Here is a 19,970-nt window from a genome sequence, read left to right as displayed (position 1 = left end):
TTTGAGTGGTAACAGGTTCTTCACTTCATCACACCACCCATTTTTGAAGTAATAACACTGTTATTTTGATGTAACAGCTCTGCCCAAATGTTTTATTACCTACATATGACGTATATTTAACTTAAAACCCGAAGTTTGATTTTGTATTGCTGTGTTGTATTTTATTTTCTGCTGGTTAAGTGCAATGTAAGTGTGTCCTCTGGCTTTGTTTTTGTTCTAATTTTCGAACTGCAATTTAAACAAACAAATAAACAACAACAATAAAACCCGTCGTTCATGTGCAAGGATTTCACATGACCAATTTGGTAACGCTTTAATTTTGCAAAATTTAGCGTCAGTTAGGAATACTTCCGCTTTAACGACGTCACATCCGCAGGGAGGTCTAAATCCAAAATGGCGGCTTCGGCAGGCGCCTCCGCGGCTCAGAGTAGCACCAGGGATGATGCGTTTCAGACATTTTATTCAGAGGTAAGCTTGTTTTTAAAGCGTGTCCATAACAGATTACGCAAAGGCAGCTTTATTTATGTTCATAATGTATTTCATTTTTCGTGGCCTTGTAGAGTGAAAGTTGTGTTTCGGTGCAAACAGCCTGCGAGTATGCCAGTGTTGGCTAGCTGCTAGGGAATTCACTGTTGTCTAGTTATAACTCCAGCTCCTTTATAGGTTTTTATTTCATGTTATACATGTTAATGTGCAATTAAACTAGCTGCATGTTAAGTAATATAATGTATAACACGCAGAACTGTGACTTGGGTTTAACCTGCCCCAGGTTGAAACACATTCAGGGAGGGTTGATTTCCAAATTGTTTGTTTTCGGCTGTGTAGTGCACTACATAGGGCGTAGAAGCTGCTGTTTTAGTCTTAATTAAGTGCACAAATATAGGGAGTGTAGAGACTTTCAGGATACAGTCAACAGGATACCTAAACATGAGTTTGATACCTTAATTTCCGCAAGGAATTGGCTTCTCTTTATCTGTGCACAAGTTTTGTGGATTTCCTATAAAATTCTTCTAATACATAAAGATTTACAGTTACATTCCAGCTACTTGCTCTGCTTTTTTTAAACCCTTAAGTGTATTTTTATATGATCCTAATAAATAAGATATGTATGATCCTAATAATAAGATGTGTATGTATGTACCAAGGAGCACCTTAAAAAACCACAACAAATTCCTTGTGTGTCTGTGCACACACTTGGCGAATAAAGCTAATTCTGATTCTGATTCTGATAACAAGAATTTAGCAAACACAATATACATTTATTATAATATATAATAGTTTTAACAGTCCTCTAGTATCCAGGTGCCTAGGCCAGGATTTTTCATAGAGATTCCTTTATATATATATATATATATATATATATATATATATATATATATATATATATATATATATATATATATATATATATGTATGTATGTGTATATATATATATATATATATATATATATATATATATATATATATATATATATATATAAAGTTCATGAATTAAATGTGTATCATACATTATATTTATTTATCAGAGCCATTAGAGATTCTTTTTTCATAGCTTACCTTTCCACGCAAAGGAACCATGCTAGTTAAGTTGAAATCATATTAACAATACATTTTCCTGGTTTTGACATTAAAATTGATGTCATTATTAGTGCTTGGTTTTATGTTATTGAGCTTTAGGATTATACACGCTCAGCTCAGGTGATAGATCTGCTACAGAAGCCGTGATGGTTCATATTAAAAAACAAAAACAAACCAACAAAAAATCTAAACTAGAATCGTTGAACTATGGATTTTTTTTTTTCTTTCTTTTTTCTTCAAGTCCTTAATCCGTTCCACTGAAATACTAAATGCTGGGTCCATATCCAGACCCCAGTCCTGTGTAGCGCCCAAGTGTATATTAATTTAACTCTTGCTCGCTCTCTTTCTTTGCTGTTGACAGTTTGCTCATATGCACTTATTGGCTGTTATTTCCTTGTATTCTCTTTGATCACTGTACAAATGTTTATTTTTATTACTTCTTACAGGTCAAGCAAATTGAAAAGCGAGACTCTGTACTGACATCCAAACAGCAGATAGATCGATTGTTGCGGCCCGGCTCGACGTATTTCAACCTGAACCCGTTTGAGGTGAGTAGGCTGTCTGGTGCCTTCATGATGAATGTATGTTGAAAGTGCATGCGTTTAACCCTTTCATTCATAGTGTCCACACTTACATCCAGTCAATGTAAAGCTCTCTTCTTATATTTTAGGAAAATATAAGATGTAAATCACCTCCAAAAGGCTTGACACCATTACTTTATTTTAACATAAATCATTATCGTGCTTTCTGTTGCTCTCTAGCCTGTTAGACTGTTTGACATACTGCCTCTATTGCTTCTTTAATTTTTATTTATTTATTTATTTATTTCAAAATATAAAACCTAAAATTAAAAAGAAAAAATGTTTTGTTCAGAAAAGAAATATTTCTATAATAGAAGTCTTATATTTTTAAAATATCAATGACATTTTTTGTAACACTCTCTTTTCTGCTTTGCCCTTCAACGTTAAATATTTTAGACCTGAATGGTAATTTTTTTTTTTTTTTTTTTTTAAATTATTGTTGATTTTTTCCTCAGGTATAATGTTTTTTACTGTTTTGTTTTTGTTTTGTCACGGCATACTTACTCAGGGACTTTAAAATAAAAGTGATATATGGGCAAAATAGAAAATTCATGTATCATGTGATTTAAACTAATCAATAAAGAAAGAAACTGAATATGCTGATAAATACGTTATGCACGAAAGGGGCAAAATGTTAAAGGTGGTTTCTCCTGAGCTTAAATTTTCTCTCTCTCTCCCCTCTTTTATTTATTTATTTATTTATTTATTTAATTTTATTGTATTTTATTTTATTTTTTTTTTAAATTAAAGGTCTTACAGATTGACCCAGAGGCCACGGATGAAGAGCTGAAGAAGAGGTTTCGCCAGGTATGTTTGGTCCTTTTGTCTTCTTTTGGTTCTTTGGTATAGAGTGCACTGAATTTATTATTTTTTAAAATTTTAAAACGACTGTTCTTATTTCTTCTTCCAGTTGTCCATTTTGGTCCATCCGGATAAGAACCAGGACGATGTAGACAGAGCACAGCAGGCCTTTGAAGGTGAATCTTCACTCTGTGCTTTCAGAAATTCTACTTATTTCTCAAAGAGAACAGAAGGAGCATGTACTGACTGGCGAATGAAGGCATGAAGTTCTGTCATGTCAGGTTTTGTTCGTCCGTCTTACAGTTTTACAAACTGTCAGTACACAGCATGGTATATGTTAGAAGTCAGCAAACTTTCATGCTTCCTTCTCAACATTTTTGCTTGGTGCCTGTGTTCTCATTATATTGGTTTGAATTGAATTATTGCCAATTTTTAAATGAGCTGTCCATAGAACTTGCATTTCGAATACAGTTTGTAAAGATATAAGTCATATGCTTTGGTTGTATTGATAATTTTGTCAGTTCCTCTTTACACCCTCCTTCAATGGACCACATCTGAGCAGGCGATAACAGCCGTGACACTGATATGGCTGTCTGTGTGTGTGTTTGTGTATATTTGGTGCTGGTATGAGTGTATCATGTGGAGCAGCACTGCTGGTGTTTTTAACCTGCCCTGTAGGTGTGCTTTATCATTCATCGTTTCCCACTCACAGTTTGATAATCATCCCCCGACAGTGGTCCAGCACCCAAATAATATCTGCTCAGTGGTGTTCTCTTTCCTCATCCTGAGTAATACCCAGTAATTGTATACCTACAAAATGGTCTGTATGCTGGATAATCTGGCAGTGTATATGAGCCATGCCTCTTGCCTTCTAACACTGAGACTGTTTTGCAGCGGTTGATAAGGCATACAAGCTGCTTCTGGATCCCGAGCAGAAGAAAAGGGCCATGGATGTGATTCATGCAGGAAAAGAATACATCGAGCATAATGTAAGAGCTCTCACAGTGGAACATTAAAATCCTTCCTAGTCACAGTTGTAATAAGTTACATGAGTTAATGATTCTGTTCCTTAAAGTTCCTTTCTCTCAGTGCTTACTGTATTTTAATTTTAATAACAGCTCATATATTTAGATTTATCCCATTGAGCAGCACTTTATAGTGAAGTGGTCATCATACTGAGTTTTATTGATTATTGTGTTGACAGATGAATCAGAAGAGGAAGCAGTTGAAGAAAGAGGGCAAGTCCACAGTGATAGAGGAGGACGACCCGGAAGTGGTAATGGAGTTAGCTTTGTCATATTACAGAATGGCACTTGATATTCTTGTTTTTCTGAAGTACAGTGTAACCGGTGTCCCAAACACTGGAATTCATATCTTTCTGAAATGCTAGAATTGGTTGTAAGACATCTTTTTGATAGTCACTTTTCCATCCATCCGAGACTCTTGTTAGCGAATTATCTCAAGAACGAGTGGTTGAATGTTTGTAGGATTTGTATGGAGTTATCATTATAACCCGCAAATGAACTCATTAGATTTGAACTCATGTGGTGCGACTCAATCAGCTGCCTAGGCTTTGAATCAGTATATCGTGTAGACAAGTTCGGGCACTGGTAAGGACGCTAGCTCACTACACATTGCGACACTGATGACTCATTTTCTGGCGGCATGATTATGTACTCGCGTTGTAAAACGTCACCACTGGTATTTATCAACAACAGGCACGACCAGTATCTTTCTGACATATGTCATATAAATTTGTCAGCTTAATCACATGCGTTTCTGTCATGGTACTTCCAAGCAGGATTGTAGGCTAGCTAGTGGATTTTTTAAAATTATTAAGGACTTAAAAAAAATCGTTAGACTCAAACAAACCATATATGGAACGTCAAAGTTAAAAATCGCTAACGTAAGTAATCACAAAGACAGCAAGCTACTTACATTTGTAGACGAAGTTGACAGAGTTCGCCGCCATTTTTTTCCAGCTGAAAGGCTTCAGAAAACATGACGTCATTTCCAGTAAGGGAACATAGGGAGCATTGATGCTCGCTAGTTTTTGTAGTGCATTGTGGGATTTTTTTAGGGAGCGAACTTTCCAGTGCACTTGAAGGATTTTGCGATTGAGACAGCTCTTAAAATGGCCGACTCCCTGATCAGTGCCCTGACTACTGAACTAGGAAGCTGATTGAGACGCACCCATGGAATAGATCCAAACAGGGTCAAGGTCACAGCAAGGTCAAATGTCTGAATTTTTTTTTTTTAGTTGCTTCTTTTCTGTTTTTAACTTTAATATCTTAAGGGTGGTTCTGGGATAAAAATTACTAACAATAAGGACTTGACTTGTTGCTGATGGAGGCGTCCTCATTCAACTCCTTTGTTTTTTTCAGGTAGTAGTTAGTAATAGTTAACCAATGGGACAGGAGTTCCAAAAACAAAAAAAAAACCCACTGCAATTTTACTTTCCTCCAGCAGCAGGTGCAAATGCTTTAAGAAGCCTAACGCTTGGAAAAAAATGTTAACAGAAAAGCACTGTCAAAAGCTTAACAGAAACGTCTATCACAGTAGGCTAATGTTAACTTTCACTAACACAAGTTTAGGCTAATCTTTTACATTATCTGCTAATCTAATCTACATTCTACAGGTTTACAGGCTCTAACTCACAGACATACTGCTTTTAAAATAAAACACATTTTATTTAAATATATCTTGACAGCTGACACATTCATGTGTTTAGTCTGAGGTACTTCATGTTTAATTGGTATGTTAATTAGATGTTTAATTTTGGTAGCATGTTAAGGAGGAATATTTAAAGTACTTGATCTCCGTGACAGGATGTGGAGGCCATAATCACTGTTTTCTCCTAGTTCAGGCAGGCTGTGTATAAACAGACCATGAAGCTGTTTGCCGAGCTGGAGCTCAAGAGGAAGGAGAGAGAAGCCAAGGAAATGCACGAGAGGTACTCCAGCTGCTCATCCATCCTTCCTTCTGCCTTTCTGTGCTTACCTTTAACAAATATGAGTACAAAATGCACAGATAACATACATAATTTGTGTGTGTGATAAATGTAATGCATCAAACGATCACAGATTACACACATGTAATTTGCAGTATACTATAATTTGTACAGATGGAATAAAAATAATAGAAATTAGATTTAGACTAGCGTGGGCGATACAACAAAAATAGATCGCGATACTTCAAGCTGTCAGCAAAATAGTAAGGTTGATTTAAGAATAAACCTGGTTCGACAGCAGTTTTATTTAATGTGTACAAAAATAAAGTAACACTGAAGGAAACTGTGGGAAAAGCTGTAAAAATTGTAACAAAATATAAAGATTGAAAACGGTAGAAAGGTTTTTATAAAAATATCACAGTGCCCACGATATCGCAGAAAAGTGCACCATGATATAATTTGATCACGATATCGATATTATATCATCCTGACGCTCAGCCCCTAGTTGTTACCACAGCTTGTTTGTTAGCATTGCCATTTTTGTCTTGAAGCCTTTTTTAACTTGTATTATTTTTTTTTTTCTTCAGAAAAAGGCAAAGAGAAGAGGAGATTGAAACACAGGAGAGAGCGAAGAGAGAGAAAGAGTGGCAGAAGAACTTTGAGGTATGCTTAACCTTGAGAAACTGCTTCTTTTCAGGCATGATGGAGAAATGCTGGTTAAATTGTCTCTTAGTATTAAATATCAAATTTCAGTAATATTTTAAATATTTCTTAATCAAAGCATTGTAGCTGTTGACAAATTTCTGAAATGTATATTAATGACTAGGGATTAGGCTTGAGTGATATTGATTTTATTTTTATTTTTCTCTCCTGATTGTGATTTTTAAAAAATGAAAGATTTAAAAAAATATCAGGGTAAACGATTCATTCGTCCGGGACGATTAAATTCGCCTTTTCCGCCTTTTCTGGTTTAAGGAGAGTAGAGGAGGGTGTAATAATATCATAATGTCTAATATCTCTGATGCTGATCAGAGCTGGTCAAAAAAATAAATAAATAAATAAATTCACTTTCTATTAAATACTGAATACAAACACAGTTAGATTATAAAAGAATGTATGAATGAACCACATCAGTATGCAACCAAATAATTAGACCACGTTAATCTCGGATTTATTGTTTATTGCGTCAGTATCAGTAAAAACAACCTCTAGCCAATTCACTAACACTCAATAAAACCACTAACATTGTAATCAGTTCCGTTTAATTAATTGAGGAAGCTGAATAAAATGATTAAAATCGGATTCATTGTCCGTTAATCAATGAGTAGCTTCTAAACTCAATTAGCATCTTTTATTTTAATCCCACTTTATTGATTTATTTGTTTTGTCTTTCCAAGGATTCGAGGGATGGACGTGTGGACAGCTGGAGAAACTTCCAAGCTAAAGGTAAAAGCAAGGAGAAGAAGAACCGGACGTTCCTCAAGCCTCCCAAGGTCAAAATGGAGCAAAGAGATTAAATCATGTGAAGAAGGAAAAAAAAAAAAAAAAAAAACCCAAACAGATGTGGAAGTCCAACCATCTACACCTCCTCTTCTGGGTTTCCCCTTCAGGTGTGCGCACGTGTGTGTGTTTCAGGAATGTGACACTTTCAGTCCAGCTGAGGGTGCTGTGGAACAACACATTTATCTCCTACAACCCCGTGTAGTCTTTTCTCATCTGCTAGGGGGAAAGAGTTGTCCTGTGGCTGGATGGACGCTTAGCATTGTTTAAAAACTGTTCGTTGCAGCAAATTGAACCGTTATATAGTAGTTTCTTCAGGAGCAAACAGGCTGGTAGTGTCTAGTCTTTTCTGTTCTTTCTTTCTTTCTTTCCTTTTTTTTAATATGTACATATTTGTGAGTTTGATGTTAATTGTGCACATAAGGAAAAAAAAAAAATCTTTCTTTTTGTCCTTTTTTTTTTTTTTTTACCCCTGTCACCCAGAATAAAACTTGTTTGTAGCCTACACTAAAATTTAACTTTGGGTTTTTTTTTTTTTTTTTTTTTTTTTTTTTTTTTTTTTTTTTTAATATAAAGTTTGGCTCTTAGGTCACATTGTCTCCCTTCTTTCCTTTCTAAAAGAGTTTTGAAATTTTCCTTCACTAGCACAAGCCAGTATTCATGAAACATTACCCACAATTTGGCGTTGTTATTATTATTTTTTCGCATGAAAGCCCTTGGATGGAAACCTGCCTAATAGGTGTGTAAAAATATGGTGCAAAAATATGACACTGCCTCCTGGAAATGTGCAGTTTCATTTTGTGGAAATCAGCATTCTTATTAATAATGCATCTAATGCAGTTGCACATTTTGAACACCAGAGGTCCCAATCTGCGCAGTCCATAAAGGTAAAAATCTATGGAGCACCCTGGTCACATGATCACATTCTTTCATGGAGAGTTTGCGCCATTATTGGGAATCATGTGCACTTGTGAAGTGACCGATAGCTCCGGATCACAACTACGCACACTTATTATGCGTTATATGTTATAACAGTCAAGAAGCAGCATTTTAGCCGTCTTTGGAGCTCTATCTCATTATTTTTCAATCAGTCATTTTCCATGGGTCAGAGACTTTATTTATTAAATCAAATTTTTGGGAGAATGTATAAATTTATTTATTATTAAGATATGGTGAACCTATAGAACATTTTGTTTACAATATTAAACTGTTCGTAACAATTCTTGATTTATTTAGTTTCATACAGACATTGTTTTGCATTGGTTATTATTCAGAAATGATTAAAAAAATTTTCATTACAATGTTAGAAATGTTCTAAGAATCAAAATGAATCGAATCGTGAAGCCAGTATCGTGAATCGACTTTTGGAAAATGTATCATTACGCTAGGAACTAGGAGTGTAGTTTTACAAGCCAACAGCTAGGAAATTGTGAGATACTTTTAAGCAGTGTTGAGGTTTCTAATTTAAATAAAAACAACAGTGAACACCTTCCACAATGCAAAGTGGCTTTGTTGACAGATTTACATGCAAGCAGTAAACAGTTAATATGAAGTTACTTTGATAAAGTATAAAGCATATAAAGTGTTGTATGTCTCTTTAAAATGCTTGCTTAAAAAGGAAAGCACCTTAAATACAAATTCTGAGAACTTAGTTTTTTTTTGTCCTACTGGTTTCAGTTCTGTATGTAACGTGTCTGTAATGAAAATGCTTTTTTGCATTCAAATCCCATGCTTCAGTGCTCTGGGAGTGTTTATAGTGCTGTGACTTTAACACTTCATGACTGACAGCTGCTGCTACAGCAACTTCACCCACAGCTACCATGACTTTGATCCCCATCTTCATCTGGACACTGATCCTCTGGACTCAAGGTCAGACACTGCTTAATTTTTTATATTTACAATAGACTGTTCAGTACGTTTTTGCGGTTTGTCTAGTCATTATTCATTAACCGTGATGTTCTATTTAATTTTTTTTTTTTCAGAATGCAGAGGTCAGGCCACAGTAACTCAGACTCCTGCAGTGAAATCTGCTCTACCAGGAGAAACAGTCACCATCAACTGTAGAATCAGTCAGGCAGTGTATTATCACAGCTCATACGGCCACTACTTATCCTGGTATCAGCAGAAACCTGGAGAAGCTCCTAAACTCCTGATTAAACTTGCGAATCAGTTACAGTCAGGTTTTCCAGCTCGTTTCAGTGGCAGTGGATCTGGATCTGATTTCACTCTGACCATCAGTGGAGTCCAGACTGAAGATGCAGGAGATTACTACTGTCAGAGTTGGCATTACATCAGTAGCACCTGGTCCTAACACAGTGTTATAGAGTCGTACAAAAACCTCCCTCAGTCAGATTGTAGAGAGACTGCACTGCTGCAGCTGGGAGCGACTGCAGGTGCTGAGTTGGAGGATGTGATAAGACACAATGACACTCTGTGAAGGAGAGGAACCACACCACACTAACTCACAACTCACATTACAAATCTCTCAATAATCATCACACCACACTGCACACAGTCCATCACATTCACTACTGTAAGATATGTAATCTACAAGCATCTAATCATGGAATTCAGTCTTGTCCTGTCCTATGTTAATTGACTCATTTTTACATCCTCCATATGAGCTCAGCCTTCCTCCAATCTGCTGTCCTGTCTCTTCTGCTGCTGTGTGTCTGTGTGTCTGCCCCAGCCTGAAACACACATGCACACACACCTACCCTGTCTGAACTATCTTAGTCACACTGGCTGGTTTTCATACAATTCTGTTTCTGTACATATACACATTTTCCTGTCTCACAGCAAAATCCCATCATTAAACAGCCTTCACTCATCCCACCTCCAGAAAACCCACTATTGGTTTTTCTGGAGATGCACTATAGCACTTATTAGTAAGACATTGTCTTACTAATAATTGCTAGTTTTGTGCTCATGTTTGGATGCACAGGCTCACTGTGGTGTTTGACATTAACTCCAGTGAATGATGTGAATGATAAAATAAATTATATTCATGAGCTAATACATCTAACAATCTAGATAGGTTTAATTTATGAACAAAGCCTATGTGAATGAAGTTAATTTGTGGAAAACAGTCTCGGCTTATGTCCAGTCTGGGCTAGAAAGAAATCAGCCCCAGCCTCATTTCTTCATAGAATTCTCTGTCATTTTTTTTCCCCAAATGTTGGTGGTGCTGTTCTTGGTTCCTCAAATATAAAAAAGAATCCACTTTAAGACATTTCTTAGAAGCAAATAAGCCAACATGGGTGCCATGGATAATAGCATCCATGGAAAATTTGAACATTATTTTAAAGTCTTATTTTCAGTAAGAGAGGAAAGGCTTATCCCTGCTGTCACATTTATACTAGCCAGCACTGCTGATGTAATATAGATATAAATTTGTGTTTTACTCTTGAAGATGTTTGACCTGGCTGCAGCTTCATGGTGTGGAGTTTATGCTGGTGTTGGTTAGTGACACTGATCGGCTAAATCATGGAGATTTGATCACAGCAACTAACCATTATCATTCTGGGTTTATTTCTGTGTATTTGGCTGTTGGTAGTTATTTAAGTACAGTATGAGTTACCTACAGAGATATAGTCATGGTTAAAAGTTTTAGATTAAAATTATTTCTGTAACTATTATTCCAGTTCTCAACTACCAGATGGGTTCTGGAAAGTAAAATGTGCATAATTTATTTGAATTCTTTACATCTTCAATCCCACTCAGCCACATTTTCAGTGATGATTTCTCTCAATTATTTGTTGCTTTAGTCCATTCAAAATACAGCACATATAAAAGTTACGAACCCACTGTTCCCTGTGAGAGTATGGGCTAAAAACCCATTGTTGAATTAGTATTATTATTATAAAGCTGTTATGTCTGTTGAGCTATAACTTATGTTCTGTCTAGTTGATTGTTAACATAGTACAAGGGATTAGTTGGAAGCCTGTGTTAATGTTAAAATAATATCAGTTATATTGCTCTAAAAAGTAAACACTTATACACTCAGACTATGTTAATAAACACACACGATGTATAATTTGGGTAAATTTTCATTAAGGACGTGGAGACCATCAGGTGTATTTCTCAGGGACAAACAGGTTCTATAGCAGATAGTAAAATAGATTCGTTGGTGATTTGTTTATGATGTGCATAACCAATAATGTGCAGCAAAAGTGTTTACAGATTCAAAGGCTTTTATTAATAATTCAAAGCAGAACATTGCAGTGATACACACACTTAACACATATTTAGGTGATAATGAAGAAGAAGAGCTGATTTAAACTGAGGAGTGTGTGAGCTCCTGTTAATAACGCAAATGAAATTATGAAAGTGGGACACATGTAACACACAGTGAAGCAGTAGAAGGTGAGCTGAGTAAAGTGTGTGTGAGCTCACAGCTCTTAGCACTGCTCTCTGTCCACTGAGCTCACCACAGGAGGTTGGTTGTCATTGGAGGCCTCACAGGTCACCACCTTGTTCCTCCACTGCTCCGGGTGGATGCTCAGCGTGCTGCTCCAGCTGTAGAGGCCGTCCGCGTGCAGTACGGCGGTGCTGTGGCTCTCCCCCGAGCTCAAGCTGCTCCCATCAACCTTCCAGCTCAGCCTCCAGTCCGAGGGGAAGCCCTTATAGGCCACACACATGAGTGTGACCTTCTCCTGCTGCAGGTCCACACTGGAGGGAGGCAGAACTGTCACAGTGGGCTGGGTAAGACCTGCACACACACACACACAGATGAGACAGGAATGGACAGCTGTCAGTCACTCAGGCTTCGTTTCAGCTCTTTGTGTGTGTTTCACTTCCCTTTATATCTTACAGAGCAGAAATGAGTTCAGTGGAGCATCAAAAACGTTTCACATTCAATTCAAATACTTTTAAGTCTTCTAGATCCACAATAATAAATATTTCGGTGATTGGTGGACAATAAAATTAAATTATATTGAATATTGAATAAACAAAAATTTTACATTTATTTGATAATCTGATTACACAGCATTTACAATAGAGATTATTTGCCATTTAAGTAAATTCAGTTCAGGCTTAAACATTTAATTCTGTTTATGGACTCACAGTCTTGAAGATATTAAATGTAGTTAGTATAAATCAACAAAAAAGGCACAGTAATATGCACAAACACTGATATCTATTTTGTTTTTAGATTTAAATTAGAATTAGCTATTAGCACTATAGTCAAATACATTTTCTCAAACTTCTAAAATAAGGGAAATTTGAGAAACAAAAATCACATCTCACTGATTGGATGTGAAGAAAAAGAATAACTATAAACGATATTATTTACACTTTATAACACGAATCAGAACACACTCCATTTCAGTCATTAATCTGAACACACTCCATTACAGTCATTAATCTGAACACACTCCATTACAGTCATTATTCTGAACACACTCCATCTCAGTCATTAATTAGAATACACTCCATTTCAGTCATTATTCTGAACACTGTCCATTTCAGTCATTAATATGAACACACTCCATTTCAGTCATTATTCTGAACACACTCCATTTCAGTCATTAATAAACAGGTTACTTACGGCCCACAGACAGTTTGGTTCCTCCACCAAAAGTGACCCACAGTGATACAAACAGGTTTAATGGCTGTACAAAAACCCTGCTGCTGTAAACTCACTGCTCTCTCCATCCTTTTAAACTTCTTATTACAAAACAGCTAAAAAACACCAACTTCTGTTCACATCAGCTGATTAATACACTAACTCTCTGACTGATTTATTACGTTTTAGTGGTTTTTTTTTTTTTTATTTAAGCACTAAGATTGTTAATCTAAACTGAGCATGCAGCTAGTGTGTAATACATACAGATAAATTACACAAAATAAAAGCTGAAAATTCACAAAAGGTAGATGTGCAGTTGCACAGGTTTTACCCATAATGCCTCACTGAATAAAAATCCTGATGCACTAATGATAAATTTGCAATAAATGACTGAATGTGTTGAGCTAAAGTGAGAATAAATCCTCCACTCCTTCTGTAGACTGATAGAAAGTTATGATATGATATTTAAGTCCTACAATAATCTAAACATTAATTTACAGTCAAAAATATTAGTGTGTATTTACTCACTGCCAACACTGATGCTGCTTCTTCCGCCATAAATCCACTACAGTGAGAAACTCATTAACATTCAGTACAAACACCAACCAGTGAAAGTTTAAGCTTCTCTATCTAAATCACTTATTTATGCATCTTAGACCTAAAAGTATTTTCCAGAAAATCTCCATCTGACCCCACAAGCAAAATTCACACAATAACTCTGTAGTAGTGTTAGAATTACAGTAAGATTGGGGGAATGCGGTAAAGGTGTTTCCATACTTAGAGGACACTTTGCATTGGCAGCACATGCTTCAGTGCTCTGGGAGTGTTTATAGCGCTGTGACTTTAACACTTCATGACTCAGAGCTGCTGCTACAGCAACTTCACCCACAGCTACCATGACTTTCATCCCCGTCTTCATCTGGACACTGATCTTCTGGACTCAAGGTCAGACACTGCTTCATATTTTATCTTTACAATTATCTGTTCATACAAATACACTTATTGTTTTTATTATTATATTTAACTTATAATTAATGCTACATTAAATATATTTTTACAGAATGCAGAGGTCAAGCCACAGTAACTCAGACTCCTGCAGTGAAATCTGCTCTTCCGGGAGAAACAGTCACCATCAACTGTAGAATCAGTCAGGCAGTGTACAAGAGCTCATCTGGTGAGGAGTTACACTGGTATCAGCAGAAACCTGGAGAAGCTCCTAAACTCCTGATTAAATTTGTAAATCAGTTACAGTCAGGTTTTCCAGCTCGTTTCAGTGGCAGTGGATCTGGATCTGATTTCACTCTGACCATCAGTGGAGTCCAGACTGAAGATGCAGGAGATTACTACTGTCAGAGTGAACATTCCATCACTGGCTACTGGTTCACACAGTGTTATAGAGTCGTACAAAAACCTCCCTCAGTCAGATTGTAGAGAGACTGCACTGCTGCAGCTGGGAGCGACTGCAGGTGCTGAGTTGTAGGATGTGATACGACACAATGACACTCTGTGGAGGAGAGGAACCTCACCACACTAACTCACAACTCACATTAGAAATCTCTCAATAATCATCACACCACACTGCATACAGTCCATCACATCCACTACTGTAAGATAATTCGTTTTTTTAGTTTGCTGAGGTGCTATTTGTCATAACTGAAACTGTTTGGTGGATAATTTTTTTTTTCAGTCTCTATCACTAATCCTGCCCCCATTACAGTCTCTGATTCTGACCTGATATCAGTCACTGTTATTAATCTTATTAAAATTAGTCTCGTGTGTGTTTCAGGTCACACTCTGGCCCTGCTCTGGATTCTGGCTCAGTCACTGGTGTAGCTCCTCCTGTCCTTTAACAGCTGCCCTCTAACACACAATAGTGTAAACTTTTTTGGACCTGGTCTTCATCCATCCTTCATCAGCTCTAGATATCAGCATTACCATTTCTATCTGTTCCTGTCATTACAGAAGTTTCGTGTCCAGTTTGTCTCACCTGTTGTCCTGTTCTGTTGTACTCCTAGTGCACTTTGAGTTCTTCTGTATAATTATGTGTATGTTATTAAGATTCTGAGTCTTTATGAGGAAAGGTAATTAGATTTCATTCAGTTTTATATGAAAGAAGTTTGTAAGAAAACGTATGAACACTAGCCTGTCCCTAATCCTAACCATAACCACTAATTTTCGTGACATTGTATGAGACCACATTGAAATAATACACGTCCTGCTCTCTACTTTTAGCTCAAGTCATTCACCTTTTATTTTTACACACTTGTGTACATTTATGTATGGACATATTGTAATTTTGATTAGTTACACTTGCTTTCAGTTCAGTAAGATGTTCACATATTTCCCATCCAGTTAAAGTTTTTTTTTTATCCTTGATTTTTTAATTTACTGATTTATTGCTTTTATCCAAAGAGATATAAAAGTGATTAAAGCATATCTTATTTTCCATGAATTTTGCATAGTCACAACCTTCAGAAGTGGCAGAAAGTCATATACAACATTCCTGTAACTATCTGCTTACTAGTTAAGTCATGATTAACTCAGGGCAGTCTGTTGTCTCTGGGCCATGATGATGCTGACAGACCCATCACTACATGATCAAGACTGAATAAAGATTAAATATCAATTAGAGCTCTTTCTTCTTCCTCTGTTATAAAGAGAGGAGAGTGAGAACTTCAGTAAAGGTCATCAGGAGATTTGAGTGACAGCTGTAATTTCCACTGTTTTCTGGACATTTCACAGTCATGTCTTCATGCACTGGGTGTAAAAACCTCATTCATTTCTGTGAATAACAGGCTACAAAGCTGGCTGACAGACAGCCCTGTGTTCTCAATCCACAGCTAGTGTTAAGAAGGGATTAGGGTGTGTGTAGTACATTACCTGCTCTGCTCATACATAACAGTGGAAGACTCCTTTCATTTCCTATAACGTATATCATCTCAGAGAGAAAGCTCAAGCCCTGTAGGAGCCTGACCTGACTCTGTGTGTGTGTGTGTGTGTGTGAAAATGGACAAGATTTTGGTCTTGAATAGTACTCTATTACTGGCTTGATATGTGTTTCTTTCTTAGTCTAGGTGCTAGTTTCTGGGTCTTTCTTGTTTTTTTTTTTTTTTACTAGTTTTCCTTGTCTTGTCTAAATTCTTGTTTTGCCCTTGTTTTGTACTTTATTGGAATTCTTTAGATGTTTTGAATAGTTTTATGCAAATTCTGAACAGTCAAAGAAACATGAAGCGAAAACGAACCTCCTCACAAATAATACATAAAGCATCAGATGTAGCCAGTGAAACACACACACACACACATTTGCATGAGCAGCTCTGAGTCCCAGAATAGATCAACGCTTTCAGCAGATGTTCATGGTTCTTCAGCCAAACTCACTCAAGCACAACACACAGCGCTGCACTCGACCTGCTGTTAAAGGTGCTGTTCCAAATCGCTGCCAAAGACACTTCACTACTGAAAAAGGAGACATGCTTTCCACATTGAAGCTTTATTTCAGCATAGCTACACCAGTGACACCATCTCAGACTGCTAAGCATGTTTTAAAGTGTACACTTGAATTCTAGTGGACGTCACAGCGGCTCTTTCGGAACGAGGTGATCTGAGTGGTGTCGTGGAGGGAGACAGTACAGCTGAACACCTCGGCCTCTTCCCAGCGTTCTTTGCTGAGGGTCAGGGTGCTGCTGCGGCTGTACAAGCCATTCTTCTGTTCTTCTGTGCTGGTCAGAACCCCCTCGTTCACCTCGGCACCGTCCACGGTCCAGCTGAGCTGCGCCCCCTGTGGAGAATAGGCCGAGAGCAGGCAGAGCAGCGAGGCCGATCCCTCAGAGAGCTGCAGAGAGGAGGGAGGGAGCAGAGACACGGAAGGCTTCACCACCGGACCAGCTGGAGAACACACACACACACATGCACACAATTATATTAATGTTAATGTGAACTCTATCATAATGAACATGGTGATATTTGGTAATTCAGTTTAATGGCTGTAGCGCAGATCCAGTAGTTTATCTGCAAAAATTCTGATAACGTCATCCAACCAAACTGCAACAGAACAAAACAATCTCCATCTTTTGGACAAGTTCTGAGCAAAACACAAAATAACCATCACACCAGGGTAAAGTAATAATGTGAAATAAAACAACAATAAAATCATTATTGTTCATGCTTCACTGTTACACAAATTTCCATTGTGAGGATGAATTAGAGTAATGCAAAGTAAACATTTCACAAGAATCTTAAAAGGTGATGAAGTGACTCATACAGAATTTTACAAAATGACACAAAAACAGAGCCTTTATAGAAGCAGCTCTCTCCTCTTCACATCACGTGTCTCTATTTTATAGAAAAGATCTATTTCTTTCTATAAATGTCGCATTATGATTTTGTAGTAAATCTACACATTTCATTGAATTTTGTAAATAAACTAATGAATCTGTGAGCTTTTAGAAAAAGAAGGCACTTACTTTTCACAATGAGTTTGGAGCCTCCACCAAAAGTGTTCCACAGTGATACATTCCTATGAAGCCGTCATACAAAAACCTCTGTCACACTATAGTGAACACACACACACACAGAGTTCAGCAATTGTGGTTATATTTATGGAACACAACTTTATGATTAAATATTTTTTCATTAGTTAGTTTTCTTTGTCACTCTGGTGTTTAAACACAGTAATGTTTCAGTAAAAACGTGTGACTCTGGAGCACAGTGTACTGTACACACTGCAGAAGACTGGAGGAGAAATAACACCAAATGATGGATTAGTGATGAGCTTCATCTCTACAGTCAGAAACACAATATACATGATACATAAAGACAGTAAAGAATAACATTATAATGCTGAATCTGAATCCTGATGAATTTAAAGTGAAAGACTGTACTTCTGTCATTTCTCTACTACATTCAACAAAATTCAACAAATTTCAGCAAAATTCACACAATAACTCTGTAGTAGTGTGAGAATTACAGTAAGATTGGGGGAATGTGGTAAAGGTGTTTCCATACTTAGAGGACACTTTGCATTGGCAGCACATGCTTCAGTGCTCTGGGAGTGTTTATAGCGCTGTGACTTTAACACTTCATGACTCAGAGCTGCTGCTACAGCAACTTCACCCACAGCTACCATGACTTTCATCCCCGTCTTCATCTGGACACTGATCTTCTGGACTCAAGGTCAGACACTGCTTCAAATTATATCTCTCCAAAGATTTGTTCATACACATACAATTATTGTTTCTATTATAATATTTCAGTTACTATTAATTCACACTGATTCATATTTTTTTTTCAGAATGCAGAGGTCAGGCCACAGTAACTCAGACTCCTGCAGTGAAATCTGCTCTTCCAGGAGAAACAGTCACGATCAACTGTAGAACCAGTCAGGCAGTGTATTATCACAGTCAGGGTTCATACTACAACTATTTATACTGGTATCAACAGAAACCTGGAGAAGCTCCTAAACTCCTGATTAAACTTGCGAATCAGCTGCAGTCAGGTTTTCCAGCTCGTTTCAGTGGCAGTGGATCTGGATCTGATTTCACTCTGACCATCAGTGGAGTCCAGACTGAAGATGCAGGAGATTACTACTGTCAGAGTTACCATTACATCAGTAGCACCGTCCTGTTCACACAGTGTTATAGAGTCGTACAAAAACCTCCCTCAGTCAGATTGTAGAGAGACTGCACTGCTGCAGCTGGGAGCGACTGCAGGTGCTGAGTTGGAGGATGTGATAAGACACAATGACACTCTGTGGAGGAGAGGAACCACACCACACTAACTCACAACTCACATTAGATATCTCTCAATAATCATCACACCACACTGCACACAGTCCATCATATGTACTGCTTTTTAGTTTTCTACACAGTCATGGTGCTAACTGTCACAACTGAAAAAACAACAGCTTTACAAATAACAAATCAGTATCTGATTATCAAACTCATTCCTGTTCTATCTGTTATCGCTCCACTCATTTTTACTCCTTCCATCTGAGTTTATTTGCTGTCCCTCAATCTGCTCTCCTATTAAGAAACAGTCACCATCAACTGTAGAACCAGTCAGGCAGTGTACAAGGGCTCATCTGGTGTAGAGTTACACTCGTATCAGCAGAAACCTGGAGAAGCTCCTAAACTACTGTTTAAATATGTAAACCAGTTACAGTCAGGTGTTCCAGCTCGTTTCAGTGGCAGTGGATCTGGATCTGATTTCACTCTGACCATCAGTGGAGTCCAGACTGAAGATGCAGGAGATTACTACTGTCAGAGTTACCATTACATCACTGGCTACTGGTTCACACAGTGTTACAGAAGTGACACTTACGGAAAGTTACCTGCTCCCTGGATTTGTTTCACCTGGAACACATGAACCTATTTTAAACAACAAAGATGTTAGTGTTTCTCCTCACTTCTGTGTAGTTTCTTGCTGTTTGAGGTTCCATGTGCTTGATCAGTGTTCATGGTCCTGACATTGGCTAACTCACAGGTTCCTAACCCTGGTTTACCCATTGTCCTCCCCAGTACTGTGAAAACTAATCCTACTTTATATACAGCCAGGAGAAAAATCTGAAATATATAAATAACAGCAATTTCAATAAGCATGTCTATAAATTCTTTATTTTTCAGAATGTTTACAAAAGGGACAACAAATGCACTACAACAGGTTTAACCATTTTAAAAAAGAATCAGTTGGTTGTCAGAGACACTGGAGGAACCGGTGCAGCTGTCTGTCGTCCAGTCCCACCCGCACGATCTGGAGTGTATCAGAGCCATTTCTGGACAGCATTTGGATATGCGTACTCCGAAACTGCTTCTGCTCCCATTTGTTGAGTCAGTGCATCTAAAACAGATCAGAAAAAGGTGTATGGAAAAATTTAAGATTTTTATACTATCCCATTAATTATAGAATTTTGTTTTGTACAGTTCAGCTGAGGTGTGCACATGTTGTAGTGGTGATTGTGTGCGATTGGGGAGTGGGGTATCAACAGGGGTGATGT

At 37.3% G+C, this 19,970-nt stretch overlaps 1 protein-coding gene, 1 long non-coding RNA gene and 3 gene segments (V, D, J or C); 3 read left to right on the top strand and 2 right to left on the bottom strand.

Moving 5' to 3' along the window:
* Positions 1 to 334: 334 nt before the first annotated feature.
* On the top strand, positions 335 to 7,901 carry dnajc8 (DnaJ (Hsp40) homolog, subfamily C, member 8). Its single transcript, XM_026919543.3, has 9 exons — positions 335 to 468; positions 2,025 to 2,126; positions 2,910 to 2,966; positions 3,070 to 3,136; positions 3,855 to 3,949; positions 4,165 to 4,236; positions 5,822 to 5,913; positions 6,498 to 6,573; positions 7,308 to 7,901. Exons 1-9 carry the CDS (start codon positions 394 to 396, stop codon positions 7,425 to 7,427), a joined length of 756 nt encoding a protein of 251 aa, XP_026775344.1. The 5' UTR covers positions 335 to 393; the 3' UTR covers positions 7,428 to 7,901.
* Positions 7,902 to 11,585: 3,684 nt separating this feature from the next.
* LOC113529731 (Ig kappa-b4 chain C region-like) lies at positions 11,586 to 13,537 on the bottom strand. The segment is given in 3 exon segments: positions 11,586 to 12,121; positions 12,962 to 13,025; positions 13,508 to 13,537. Coding segments are annotated over 3 exon segments (405 nt in total).
* Positions 13,538 to 13,856: 319 nt separating this feature from the next.
* LOC117598159 (Ig kappa chain V-V region L7-like) lies at positions 13,857 to 14,497 on the top strand. The segment is given in 2 exon segments: positions 13,857 to 13,924; positions 14,040 to 14,497. Coding segments are annotated over 2 exon segments (420 nt in total).
* A 1,956-nt stretch (positions 14,498 to 16,453) lies between these two features.
* Positions 16,454 to 17,665, bottom strand: LOC117598168 (uncharacterized). The gene is made up of 2 exons (XR_004578860.2): positions 17,443 to 17,665; positions 16,454 to 16,864 (listed from the first exon to the last, which is right to left on the bottom strand). It is a non-coding gene; the product is annotated as an uncharacterized LOC117598168 (long non-coding RNA).
* A 419-nt stretch (positions 17,666 to 18,084) lies between these two features.
* Positions 18,085 to 19,381, top strand: LOC113523889 (probable non-functional immunoglobulin kappa variable 6D-41). The segment is given in 2 exon segments: positions 18,085 to 18,151; positions 18,270 to 19,381. Coding segments are annotated over 2 exon segments (432 nt in total).
* Positions 19,382 to 19,970: the final 589 nt, after the last annotated feature.

The sequence above is a fragment of the Pangasianodon hypophthalmus genome, chromosome 9 (genome assembly GCF_027358585.1).
Source record: "Pangasianodon hypophthalmus isolate fPanHyp1 chromosome 9, fPanHyp1.pri, whole genome shotgun sequence".
Lineage (NCBI taxonomy): Eukaryota > Metazoa > Chordata > Actinopteri > Siluriformes > Pangasiidae > Pangasianodon > Pangasianodon hypophthalmus.
The sequence above is the reverse complement of the archived record's forward strand: the minus strand, read 5'-3'. Positions and strand labels throughout refer to the sequence as shown.

Bases quoted from the DNA above. Each gene is read 5' to 3' on its own strand.
- dnajc8 (XM_026919543.3), top strand. From the start codon at position 394: ATGGCGGCTTCGGCAGGCGCCTCCGCGGCTCAGAGTAGCACCAGGGAT. The intron at 5,914-6,497 runs GTACTCCAGCTG...TTTTTTCTTCAG, and splicing joins GCCAAGGAAATGCACGAGAG to AAAAAGGCAAAGAGAAGAGG. The intron at 6,574-7,307 runs GTATGCTTAACC...TGTCTTTCCAAG, and splicing joins AGTGGCAGAAGAACTTTGAG to GATTCGAGGGATGGACGTGT.